Below are 12,813 nucleotides of genomic sequence, written 5' to 3'. Positions count from 1 at the left end.
ACTAAGTGAATCCCTTCGCATGAGAAGTAAGCCAAATGTATTGTGGGCAGAAAGCGATAACACCTAAATGAATAGTTTTGAAGCTGCAGAAGTTGCGATCTGAATTTCCTAGGCTATATTAACTTGCATCTTCTTTAAGAGACTTACTTTACACAGTAACGCACTGTTTTGTGCTGAACTGTATTTTTCAATGACACGTCGTGTAACTGAGCAATGCACCGAAATAAGCACAACGATGGGTCAACAGGCTGAAAGTATTGCTTGTTTCGCTCTTTCGTATTTGCTGGTTGCCTGTGCTGATATCGGGGCTTACAGATGGCTGGCAACATAATATTGGAACTGTGGTGTGGGATAGACGGTCTGTCAACGGCAAAATAGCAGGACAAAAATGGTTCAGAATATGGCCTCGTACGTCAGGCTTCGAAGGGCTGCGCGCAGCACCAGAAACAGGGCGAAGCGCGTCTCTACACTGTATGAAAAGCGTTTCCAGTTTTATCGAACGAAAAAATACAATGTATTAAGCAAGACCAAGGTATTTCCAGAGAAAGTAAAGCGGCGAAGCTCAGACGAGGCGGGTGCTTCCGTGTTGGCCCCGATGCATCGAGCCGAGCGTCCAAGTGCGCCCGGACAAACGTTTCCCGCTTCCGACATCGCCGTCAGAACTAAAAACACGGCTTACTTTGCGGAAATGAATTTTGTCGAGGCCCGAACAACGATAAAAATATGACGAAAACAGATTTCAGTGCTCCATTCCGTTTCTCAGGAAAATGTCCCCTCACATAATGAAATTTCCTTTTCACGTATCTAAAATGCAAAGTTCGGAAACGTGTCGGTTTTAAACTTTCAATCAGCTGTTGTATTTAACCCTACCGTAAACACTCTCTAAGCCTCAGAGCCGCACAAAATGTACAGCAAAATATGGCAAATTATAAATAAAAGTTCAGATATTACACAATGGAAAAACAAAAGGCAGCTACACGCAACACAGACATCTTAATGTTTTTCTTCCAAATGTATCTGTACACTTGTATCTCCATGACGAGCGGGACATCAAGCTTTGCAAACCAAATAAAGATGAGCACATTGTTCTTGCAGCAGCCATCATCATTGCAGTACAAACGGGTCGAATAAATGCAGCCGCCGCCGAACTCTTCTTCAAGGGGAAAAGATGAGCATAAGGCGCATGAACGTGGAAAAATACTCGCATACGTCTTAATTTGAAGACCATAACTGCCCATGGTTTGACTTATTGGGATCAGCAGCTGCTCCAAAACAGCGTCCAGGCCAGCAAATGTATTCACGTGCTGTAATATAAAAAACTCTGCAGATCTTCACTCCGTTGAAGCATATTGATGCGTAAATGCAGTGGCGAGAGTTTTTGCGTGAGATTTTCGACGAGCGCAAATGAAGAACAGCTGAGTACCCTTGCGGTTGGCAGTGTATGCCGCGAAACACAGCGAGATGTGAACGAAGTTAACGTTGCCAGTTTCCTTTTATCTCAACCCCTTACGTAATGCTTTCTTTAGTCGGTCCCTTCAGAGTTATGGACAAGCAGGTAACAACCCACCGGCAAACAGACTGCTATTGTGCCTTGGCCAACTACTCAAATCCTTCACAGAGTATCCGAGAGCTTTACGAAACGTTTGACACACTCTTACGACAGCCCGCGGTGACTCCGCCGCACCACAACGCCGCAATAATAAGGAACGAGCTAGGATAAACTAACGCAACGCTGTCAAAGATCAAAACAAAGTAAGCACTTGTAACGCGACTTTCATCGACAGCTTCGGCGGACTGCACTGCTGAATCTTCGCGCCTACGTAGTTCTGGCTCGGTGTCGGCGGCACGTCGATCTGGATCTTTTCCTTAAATAATAAATTTTCTATAGACTGTATGTAGTCTTTCTATTTTCTCTCCACTAGCCTCTCCCATGTCACTCCATTAAGCTTGTCATTTTCCTTAAATAATAAATTTGCTATAGACTGTATGTAGTATTTCTATTTTCTCTCCACTAGTCTCAAGAATTTGTTTATAGAAAGACAGAGTGACCAGCTAGTCCGGAAATTATGAAAGCTTGCCACATATGGATCTGTCCAGATCAGTGTGTGGCAGATCCTGCCCTCTGTTACGATGGCAGACTGTGAATACAATTTTTTAGTCTCCGCCGCGCAAGGTTATTGATGAAGTGCTTTTGTGCTAATTTCCTTTTCCCGAGCGATGAGTGACACGTGCTGCGTGCGTTTCTTTTTAGACTTTCACTCGTGCTCCCGAGGGGACCCGTTTCTTTCATGTTTTTCATCATACTATGTATAAACTGCGTGCATTCAGCAATAAACCTCAGTCCAGTCACGAGTTAGCGCTTGTCTGCGTCATCTTGTCCCTTTCGTGTTTTCTTTCCGCTATGTTCTACGTGAAGAAAATTTAAGTCTTATTGACAAAAGTCTATGGCCTGTTGAAAAGATGGTTTTGTACGTGTGTCGTCTTTTCAACACGCCGCACGTCTGCGGGCCCTTGAGTCGCTGTTACGTGCTTCTTCCCGATTACGACGCTCCTTCGGGGCAGCATCCATGGTTGCCTACAGCCGACGTTCACTAGTCGGACAATACACGCAAATTATGCTGCGAATGTAAGCGCAATCTGGTTGTCCGAAATGCGTTCAACCAGTGGCGGGGACTAATGCTGTCCTTGTCCTTATTGCTCAGCGCGTTTTATAAAACTGATCGTCTCGCTTACTCGCCGCTCTGCGAGCGCGTGCATCTGCAAATCGTAATGGCCGTTTCACTGCCTGCTGGCCAATGGGCCGAGCTTCTGACCTCTCGTTCTCCTCGGCGTGCACTGCCTGTTCTTTGGCCTTCTTCGCAGTGTCGCCACCTGTTGGCCATTTCTATCTCTTCTCTTTCATGACACCCAGAAGATACACCGAGCACGCTGTGATCCCAGAAAACACGTATTAACAGCAGTCGATAGAAAATCTGGAATCCATTGGAACAAATGAGCTGGTTTACCTGTCTCAGTGCAAGCAGATAGCTAAAAAACTAAACAACAGACGTAAATGCTTTTCAGTTTTCATGCTTCCACAGTGGGATTGTGTATTAACCAGGCATCTTTGAAATATTTGGTAATAAAAGCAGCCTGCTTGAAATCGCATGTTTTCGGGGGAATTCCAGATGCGCTGGTGCTTGGCCTTCTCTTTTTCAGTTGCGCTGTTTTATCCAGTTTTTCGGGACAATACCTGCTGAGTTGTGCCTATATTGCAGTCAGACAAGTAGGTGTGTAAATCTAAGACACCATCAATCCGGCAGCAGAGAACTGTTCCCAATATAACCACTCCATCAAACAGCGTTCAAGGAATAGATGGCCAAACCGCACAGCTTTATCATACACGTACTTTGGCTTCCGCACATGCCACTCTTTCGCTTCCTTTTGTTCTCTAAATTAAGCAGTGGACATGGTCCGTTCAGCTGCTTTCCAGAATTGAGAGGCCTCCGCCATCCGTCGCTTTCTTAGTTGGACAGCGCCCTCCATTTCCTCCGCTGCATCCAGCCGCTTTGTTTTTCCAGAGCCCGGCAGTGGACTCAACCTCCCTCGTTGCTTTCGCTCTTAGACGCTCCATAGCTCTCTCAGGCTCTTCAGTGGCATTATCAATTGTTCGCCGCACAGACAAAATGCATGAAAGCAGAAGAAGGCGAAGATTTCAGACATCTAACACGTGAAGCTACTCTCTACAACGCCCAGTTAGAGAGCCTCTGTTATCTTCACCGCTTATTCGAGTCGCGCTCGGGGTCGTTATCTCATAAGGTTTTTTTTTTCTGTTTTACAAAGAGGTATTGGAGATAGGCAGGTGGACTCGAACACTTCGATATCAAAATTAATTCTCAAATGGCATCCGATTTTCTGACGCCATTACCCTGCTAAACAACATAAGGGACAGCACAACAAGACTGTTTCTTCGGCTAATTGGTTCCTCAATATTTCGACGAAAATGTAAGCGCAAAAGAAGACGGGGACGAGCGAGCACTTTGTCCTGCGTCTCTGGAAGCGCTTTGTCTTGTGTCTCTGTGACGCTGGAAGGTCGGCGCACCTCCGCCGGCCCCGCCTCCAAAGGAGAGCTTCTTGAGCAGCCGGAGATACGCTACTTATTGGCCGCGACCATGGTAGCTGCGTGACGTCTGAAAGAATCTAACGAATAGCCATCTCCCAACGTTTATACGTAGATGCGAGCTACGGAGGAGGGTGCGAGTATGAAAAAGTCGTCGGGAAGGGCCTGCCAACTTTCGCGCGTGATTGTGGGTTCTCTGCTGCTTGTAGAAATGTATTCATTGGCTCAGGTGTTCATGACAACACAATGCAGTGATTGAGCAAGTTGATGTCTCCTCGGAAGGTGTTTCAGAGCCCCTTTAAGTAACTGGTTACTAATCAAATAAGCTATATTCTCGATTCTCCTCTCAACAACTCCAACATGGTGTTCAAATAGAGCGCCAAATTTTAAAATTAGGTCTTCATGGCTACCATCTGTGGCCCCTACTGTCTTACCACCTGTGGTGTAATTAGCAATTATTGGATGCCGTTCAGCACCATACGGTGGTCTGCCAGCTATATCGAGTACCTCTCTCCGCGACTTGCTGCTTACCAGTCTCTTGCCAGAACGCGTTTACTAATCCACCTGCGCTCTCTACCAGATGACGCGAACACCATGACAGGCTGTTGTAAACACGGCCGATGGAATACGGAGTTCCAGCCCTGTCAGTTATTAACTTTAACGGTTATCATACCACAAAAATTATCGGTTGAGAGAGATGACATTGTGAAGCTAAAAAGAAATGGGTAACTCGTGCGGATCTGCTATAGGCCAGACTGGGTAAATCGTAAGGAGTAAAATCGAGATGCAGCAAAACAAGCTGTCGTGTCTGCACAGGACGCGCCTCAGTTGCACTCGTTCAGTCGAAGCGGCAGCAAGTGGGATCCTGACGCCCCTCTGCACTGCCGCTGTCTCATGGCTTGCAGTTCGTTTTTGTCCTTGCTATTTTCTTCGTTCTTTTTTTTTTACAACGAACTTAGAGCCGAGCTAATGCTGTTTCTTTGGGTTGCGTGCTCTCTTGGCAGCCGTGGAGACGCGCAACAGCAGCAATCGGCAGATCGATGCTCGGTTGCTCCTCGTCCGTACACAGCACGCCACGCCTGACGCAGCCGCTCTTCCCTGATTGCTCGCTGCAGTCCGCTTGCAAGCCCGGAAGATTGCCGCATTACCGGTCTGCTGCAGTGCGTGCGTCTCTTGCAACGACCGCAGGAGAGTCTACGCCGCTGCGAGTGCTCAAAGGGATTAGCGCGTCGAGACAGAAGCCTCGTTAAGGAGGCGCGCTCACTGCGGCAGGCAGGGCGAGAGATCGCGCCCCCCGCCACCTCTCCTGGCCAGAAAAAGCAACACACACAAACACACCGCTGAAGACCATTTCCGGATAGAGCCCACTGTGAAACTGGTAAGCTAGCTAAAACGCAAACGTTTCCCCAGATGGTTTACGGAAAAGCCGATTTGTGATCTATGAAATACAGGCCAGGGTTAGCTGTAGGTGAAAGGGACAGACTTCTGTCCTTTATCGGACCTAGTTGAGCTGATCATGAAAAAGATGATGACGAAGAAAATGCCGAAATAGCAGGGCAATTATTCATCTTTGCGACACATCACAGTTAAACGTGCTTACCACGATTAGATTACCGAAGATTATCGATCACCTACCTAATGCACTTCTGTCTGAAAGCGACAGAAGGAATTACATAGCCATACTTGATTAGAGGTCTACAGGACATGCATGCACGTTGCCTGCACTTTTACCCTTCCTGTTTAGCCCTCTCATACTGAACACTGTGTCTGTTAGCTTGCTGACCGTATTCGGCATGATGCCAGAGTATTACATCGTTCAAAAATTTCCAATTTAGGCGCACAAAATAGCGCACTGTGTAGGCTGCAGCTACAGTGAAGTAGAATAAACAGTGGAGCAGGCGTGGGTCCTCGCGTGTCCTCAGCTGTATCGCCAGTTGCTGCCCGCTTTCAGGAGAGTCCGATAGCAGTGCCGCCAGAAACGGCCGGATTACCGCGGCGTTTGAGTGGTCACATTTTTGGCCTAAAACACTGTCGGACTACGGGCTTCGCAACCGAAAGGAATTTTTTTTGTTGTAATATGCACTTGGCACGCGGCACACAGCAAGTTATCAATTCCGTTTGCAGACGAACTCAGCAACGCCATTGCAAAATATTAAGGATTAGGCGACTGCAGCGCCACCGCTTCGTTCGCCACTCGGCGTTCCATGCGCAGTCTCTCCCGTACGCTACACTGTCTCTTCTAGTACAATGTACTTCCTGAATTCTTCCTACTACCGCGGCTGCGTAACGTCTATATTTTCTACGGGTAGGCTGGCTGTCCTCTTTTTTTCCCTTCCCGCCCTCTTCTCTAATTTTATTCCCGCTAACCGCAGCTCAGGTGATTCCGATTTCGATGGCTGATGCCGCCACTATCAACATCTTTTCCTTCCATTGGAATACGATTAAAAGAACCTCTAATAATAATAACAGGCTGGATTGGCATCCAGTAGTCGAAGTATCTGCCTTTTGCAAGCTCGCCACATCAGCCGGGCATTGCAAATTTCTCACCAGTGTGGCCATGCGGTATCGTTCACGATGTAGGTTTGGCCGACCTTCAAGAAAACGCGGTAAAAATGCCGGGAATTGGCGGGATGACCAGATACAGCCCCTGTCACTGCCACATTTTCGCTGTTGAGGTGCTTGCAAAGTGCGAGAGTGTTCTGAGAAAGCACTTCATTTTCCTAACTGGTCGGTGCAAGCCGCGCAGAGAAGGACGTCTTCCGGCAACAGTTGACCCTGCGCTTGGTTTCAGAAAATAAGACGATGGCGGATGTAGCGGCCAATAACGCACCAGGTTGGAGCAGGGCATCATGCGCTGCAAGCCAGTCTGCAGTGGCTTTGCTGTAATCCCGTTCTCATTTATAATCACCGTATTACGAGGCCTGCAGGCAGGCTGGCGGTCGTCTGTCATTCGCCCTAAAGAACATTAAAAACAGCTTCTTAGCCAGGGGCTGCATTCCTGGACCCTTCAATTGTTGTCCGCTTCTCCTCTCGCTTTAATATTCTCGCAGCACGGCACCGACCTGAAGCGCCAAGCAGGGACTCGTGTGTTTTATGTGTCTGTTCTGTTACTTGCGCTAGTATTCCACATTGGAAGTGGCAGTTAGCTTTTCAATCAGCAAAACAATTTTCAAGAAATGTTACAAAAAAAAACAATAAAAGTTCGTCAAGCTTTCTCGGGTAGTTACTGGTTCTAGTTCTACGTTAAGCAGTGTTACTGCGCGAAATAATTCATGCGGTTGTGTTCAGATATGAAGTCATATGTAGAAACTGCCTTAGAGAATGACATCAAGCCTCCACGGTGGCTCAGTCAGTAGTCATGGCGCTCGGCTGCTAACCCGAAACACGCGGGTTCAATCCCGGCCTCAGCGGTTGAATTTCGATGGAGGCGAAATTCTAGAGTCCCATGTACTGTGCGATGTTAGTGCACGTTAAACAACCCTAGATGGTAGAAATTTTCAGAACCTCCCCTACGGCGTCCCTCAAGCCAGAGTCGCTTTGGGACTTTAAAGACCCATAAACCAAACCGAACCATACTGACATCAAGAGAGTCCACACGCCTAGCACTAGGTGGACTCGGGTAACCTCTTGCAACACCTGGGCAAACATTCTCCGGAGGAAAACATAGACGCACTAAAGCATTCCGTTCGAGATGCGCAGTGCCGTTGCATGCCCTTCAAAATGCTTAGCGGACCATACGACTTGGCTACTTAAGTGAGTTCACAAGCCATAGAGGTCAATCAAGGCATTGATCTTCTTGTGAATGGCGACGGCTTGTGAAGCCAACAAGCTGCAATCTCGCGTGAAGTAAGTTCCTGAAAGTACCGCAATTGCTCGGTACAGGAATATATTAAGCATTTATTATGATATCACACGATGAATTAATGAAGGCTACAAAAAACACTTCCTCTATTTTAAAATATTTATTTTTGAAGTAAATTTTCTCACTCCACCTCTCTATATTCACATCATTGATAACAGGAGAGTTGAAGGAAACTTCTGGGCCCTTATTATCCCTGCCATGAGAAATGTCGCCGAACAAGGTAAAGTTGGAAAACAATGAACCCTAGTAGTTCAAAGTGTGCATTGAAACAAAAGAAGAACATGAATATTATGGGAATATTATGACAGTAGGTTAAAAGGCGATCGCGATTTTCAACACCTTCTGTTCAAAATGCCAACTCAAAAATACGGTGGCAAGAGAAACCGTCTCATGTTTATAGTATTTCTCGTTAGGCATTTCACTAATTGTGCTCAGGGGTGATTCCTAGAGAGGTTCTTTTTTCCCTTAATTTGCGGCTCTCCAGTGGAGGCTGGTAACGTAGCGAAATACGATGGAGCAATCAGCTAGTTGGAATAACAAGGCACACAAAAGTTCCGGCGTGAGCAATGCCCCTGTGACAGTCAGCAGCGCGGAAGAAATGTGACGGCGTGACTGGAACCTGGTGCAGGCAACAACGACCCCGCGACAACTACGATGAGGATGGCCAGGCTTCCGTAACACGTGCCGCAGGCCGTAGTGCCGTGTTATCCGCCGCTTAAGCCACCATAACAACCGCCGTGGCGTAAAGCTCATCCCTCACACAAAACAATATTAATAAAATGCGGTAGTCATTGACGCTGTTTATTCCGAGAAGTCAGTGCGCGCGAAATATCCGGATTAACCAGGCAACTGAAGAAAGGAGCAGAAAAGTGCATTATCAATTAAGTATTCTAAGAGGAAAAATAACGGACTGCGGGGAAATCGCGGCTCAGGCTACACTGAGGCCGCGAAGTCCCTCTTAACCTTGGCATTGTATCAAATTCACGAATTTTTCCGCCTCATGGCCAGTGGCCATAAAAACAATCGAGCATCGGCTGCGGAAATGTCCTTTCAACAGTTACCAGGGTTTTATTTGCGCATGTTTTGCGTAAGCGATACAAAGAACGCGCTCTAGAATAGTGCTTAAAATAATTTCTTCATGCCTGGTTAGTATTTTAATTTATTTCATTAAAAAAGGACAGCATGGCGAGAAAAAAATATGCCGCTAGTGTAGTGAGAACAAAGGAATGCACGACGGAGCCGAGTGTGTAGTGTTTTCTTGTATGTTCGCGCAGCGCTAGTTGGAAATAAGGAGCTAAAGAAGCAGCTCGAAAGAAACATGAAGATCACGCAGAAACGTTTATAAGCGGCGATACGTAAAACCGGAGTCGGTATCGGCTGGTACCATTGCTATGAGCAAGTAAAAAAAAAAGAATTGAGGTCATCAAGTCAGTTTTTTTTTTTTCTTAATGTTGAGAAGGGCACGCGAAGAACGCTTTCGCGGAGCTGATTTCAGATCGGCTTATCGATCTTGGAGGAAGAGGTCAGAAAGGCCGCGGCGGGTAAGATTCGAGACCTTTTTGACATCTATGGCGATCACTTAGGCGGCATCAATGCGTTTCTCGTGCGTACGTATAAAAGACAACAAGGAAATTTCTCCTCCTGCGTTCCTCTCGAGTGAACTACTTTAAACCCTCACTGTGTTTCAAAAAATTACGGCATGGATACTTACATCTTCGAATCAGGGTATTCCGTGCTTTTGTCAAATCATCTATTTGCACATCCATTAGGGCTTCTGCAGGTATTACAAGCCGGCTCCCTGAATTAACAGCGAGGAGAAATAGTTAAAGCGGAAAAATCACCTAGAATACAAAGCTGGAAATATGTTGATAGACGCCCTAATAGTGTGTTTCGACAAACGGGCAGGACTGCAGGGTCACGGGGTGCGCGTGTAGAAAACGCATCAGTTCTTTATTCTTGTACGGCGTACGCCGTCCTGTGTGTGTACCGGTTATAAGTGGAAGCTCTTTCTTTCAATATAGCCGAAAATGAGGAGACAGACTTGTGTCATCCGCAAGCCCTTTTTGATACGGTGCCTAGCCTATATGTAGTGCAGATGTACATGCATGCCTGCTTCTTAAGGCCCATTGCAGGCTCCCGGTTTGGGTGTGCAAGGACAGCTTTAAACGCGCAATAAAAATTAGAATGGCCATTACACCGATGGTAAAGAGGAAAATGGACGGTAGCAGGCATGCGGTAATGACAAGATGCATCAGGCACCGGATGGCCGTACTGGGCCCCTGGTTGGGCCCTTCTCCCACCATATCCCTCGCCTTCGTGACTGCACAACTTTTCACAACTGTCACTACATTTCAGGAAAGTTAGAGTAAGGCGCAAGGCACGGGCTGTAAGCACGGTGTGGTCACGTGATCACACGTATGGGATGCCTGTCCTGCCCCCCCACTTTGCTCCTGCCTTTCTCTTGTGAGCGACAATTGCGCTTTGCCCGGGAATCTTCGTCCTAAGATCAAGCGCTGCAAGGTATTGTTAATTCTCAGCTTGAATAGCGCAAACACGGTCGCTCTGGAAACAGCGCCACCAAGTACACTTTCGTTCTGCTAAAGCTTTGCTTCAGAGATGGAGTGGAGGATGTGCACACTACGTCTGCTTCTAAATGGCCACTTCAAGATTTAAATGAAGGCGCTTTAAGCGACCTTGACATACTTATGCCCACCCTTTCTTTTAGATGAAAAACCAACGAACACTCCTTTCAAGCATAAGTTCCAGTTCACGATGACGTGAAACGGATGAGGTGAAGCCATGATCAACTGCAGCCACAACATTTTATACCACCGCTAGCTAAGCGACGAGAAATCAGAACCAGCTTTCAGATGATCCCAAAATTCACGACTTTTGCGAAACCATAATGAATGGAATATATTTTGAGTCAAGCCCAATATTTTCCTTAAGATCTACACAAGGCGTCTCTGGCATCGAAACTAAAACGCAAGCCGACGCCGGTGACACGCGCCCTTCGTATCTTAAGAGTGCGATCGCATTTTCATGTGCACGTTGTGGGTAATCTAGCCGCTACCTTGCTGCTACAAGCATTTGCGGAGCCTGCTGCAGCCTAGAAACCTCTCCAAGACTTGGTAAGTCGCTATGAGGAGCACGATATTACAGGCGAACTGGAATAACTAAACTCACCATTAGGCACTTGTGCACCCCGACATCATCTCACCTGAAAGTTAGCACAGTGAGGGGTCTGTACGACTTGTGGCTCCGAGCGTCGGTCATGGGTCTTCCCCAAAAGTCATTCATCCAGAACGAAGAAGGTTCTTTTGACTGCGGTGGACTTTCACCAGTGACGTCAGGGTTTCCCACCACCGCCACCATGTCGTCGTGCACGAAATCGCCGTCGAGTGAATTTAGGTAAAATAGCACGGACACAACACCGGCAAATACAACGGGAAACCATGCTTTGCCACTCGAACACCAATGCCTGCCCACCGACTCACCGAGGCCCCCTAATGTACAGCTGCTCACAGAACCATGTCGCTTGTACTCCCGCTGCTGAAGATGCTGGTTATGCTGAAACGAAGTCGTCGCTTCTTCGTCACCTCCATTCGTAATAGCACGTTTCCAGTAAACACGGGTCCTCAACACCACAGAAGCACACACTAGGCTCAGAGAGTCGACTAAAGCGCGCACGACACCGACGCCCTGGGCTGCGCGGTCACGACTACCCCTGAACGCGGATGCGTCCGCATGAATTGCACTCCTCGTCGAAGCTGTCGTCGCCGTTGGCGAAGTGTCGTCCGCCGTCTCCAGGTAGCCGTGGAGGACGGCAGATTCCGTGCCTGCCCCGATCCAGCCTCCGCATCCCATGCTGACAACCCGGCCGCTTACAGTCTGTTCACTCGGCGGCTGGTTGCAGTGGTTTATGAAAATCAGCCGTGCTCATTGAGGACGGCCCACCTTACGCCGAGGACAACCACAATTTTTCCTCCTCGGTGCAAATACAGCAGCCACTAAATGCTTCGGGAAATTCAAACTGTAGCTTCTGACATCCAGCACTAAGTTGTCTACCCTGTTTGATAATATCCAGCTCCCGCTCAGTTGACGACTCGAAGACTAGTTCAGAAAGCCGACTGCACAGCGCATTCAGGCTACAATCGTTAATGACACGCTCGTGTATACCAGGAGTTCGGGGCCACACTGAAGTCTTCAGCCACGAAACTACAGTCGGTTATTACGCACAATACACAAGCGATGAAATCCGTCTTCGAACACGTGGAGGGGACAGCGACTCGGCGGCGTTGCGTTCCACTCTTCCGCACGTGCGAGCGGCGACATCCACATGTCGTTCCATGCACGCGCGGTGGGGATAACACCACACGATCGCTTTCGTCGGACTTGCTGACTGCACAATTGTGAGCATAAATTATAGCGAAGCCGATGCCTTGAACACCGCGTTCGTGCAGCCGGCGCGCATTAGCAGAAAGTAAACTTCGGCCAGAGCCCGTACAGCCGGCACACTCGCGGTGCCCGTTCGACGGGCGAGATCCCGGCGCCGGGCCACCAGCATGCAGTGGCGATTGGCGTCGTGCGGCGTCGGAGCGCCGAGGGGCATCGGTACTGGTGGCGCTGCGGAGGGCCCGGCGCCCGGCGAGCTGACGTCGGCGCTCCTACGAGCGCACTTTGGAGAAGGTAGAGGAGGAGGAGGAGGAGGAGGAAGAGAATGAAGGCCTCCGCTCTTGGCTACCACGTGCACTTGGTGTGTTTATGGTTGACTCCCTTCGCGCGCTCCGTGAGGTTGCGCCATCTATGGAGCGATTGGGCACTGACAAGCGGGGCAGGTGAGCGGGGATAT

The 12,813-nt window shown here is 48.3% G+C and overlaps 1 protein-coding gene across 1 annotated transcript in view; it reads right to left on the bottom strand.

Moving 5' to 3' along the window:
* LOC144111525 (protein O-mannosyl-transferase TMTC1-like) overlaps window positions 1-12,580 on the bottom strand; it is a 311,970-nt gene extending 299,390 nt beyond the window's left edge. Inside the window, exon 1 of the mRNA XM_077644851.1 lies at window positions 11,182-12,580. Coding sequence (XP_077500977.1) covers window positions 11,182-11,828 — 647 coding nt within the window. The 5' untranslated portion in view covers window positions 11,829-12,580. The remainder of the gene's footprint in view (window positions 1-11,181) is intronic.
* Between the last annotated feature and the right edge of the window lie 233 nt (window positions 12,581-12,813).

The sequence above is a fragment of the Amblyomma americanum genome, chromosome 11, assembly GCF_052857255.1.
Source record: "Amblyomma americanum isolate KBUSLIRL-KWMA chromosome 11, ASM5285725v1, whole genome shotgun sequence".
In the NCBI taxonomy this organism is placed as follows: domain Eukaryota; kingdom Metazoa; phylum Arthropoda; class Arachnida; order Ixodida; family Ixodidae; genus Amblyomma; species Amblyomma americanum.
The sequence above is the reverse complement of the archived record's forward strand: the minus strand, read 5'-3'. Positions and strand labels throughout refer to the sequence as shown.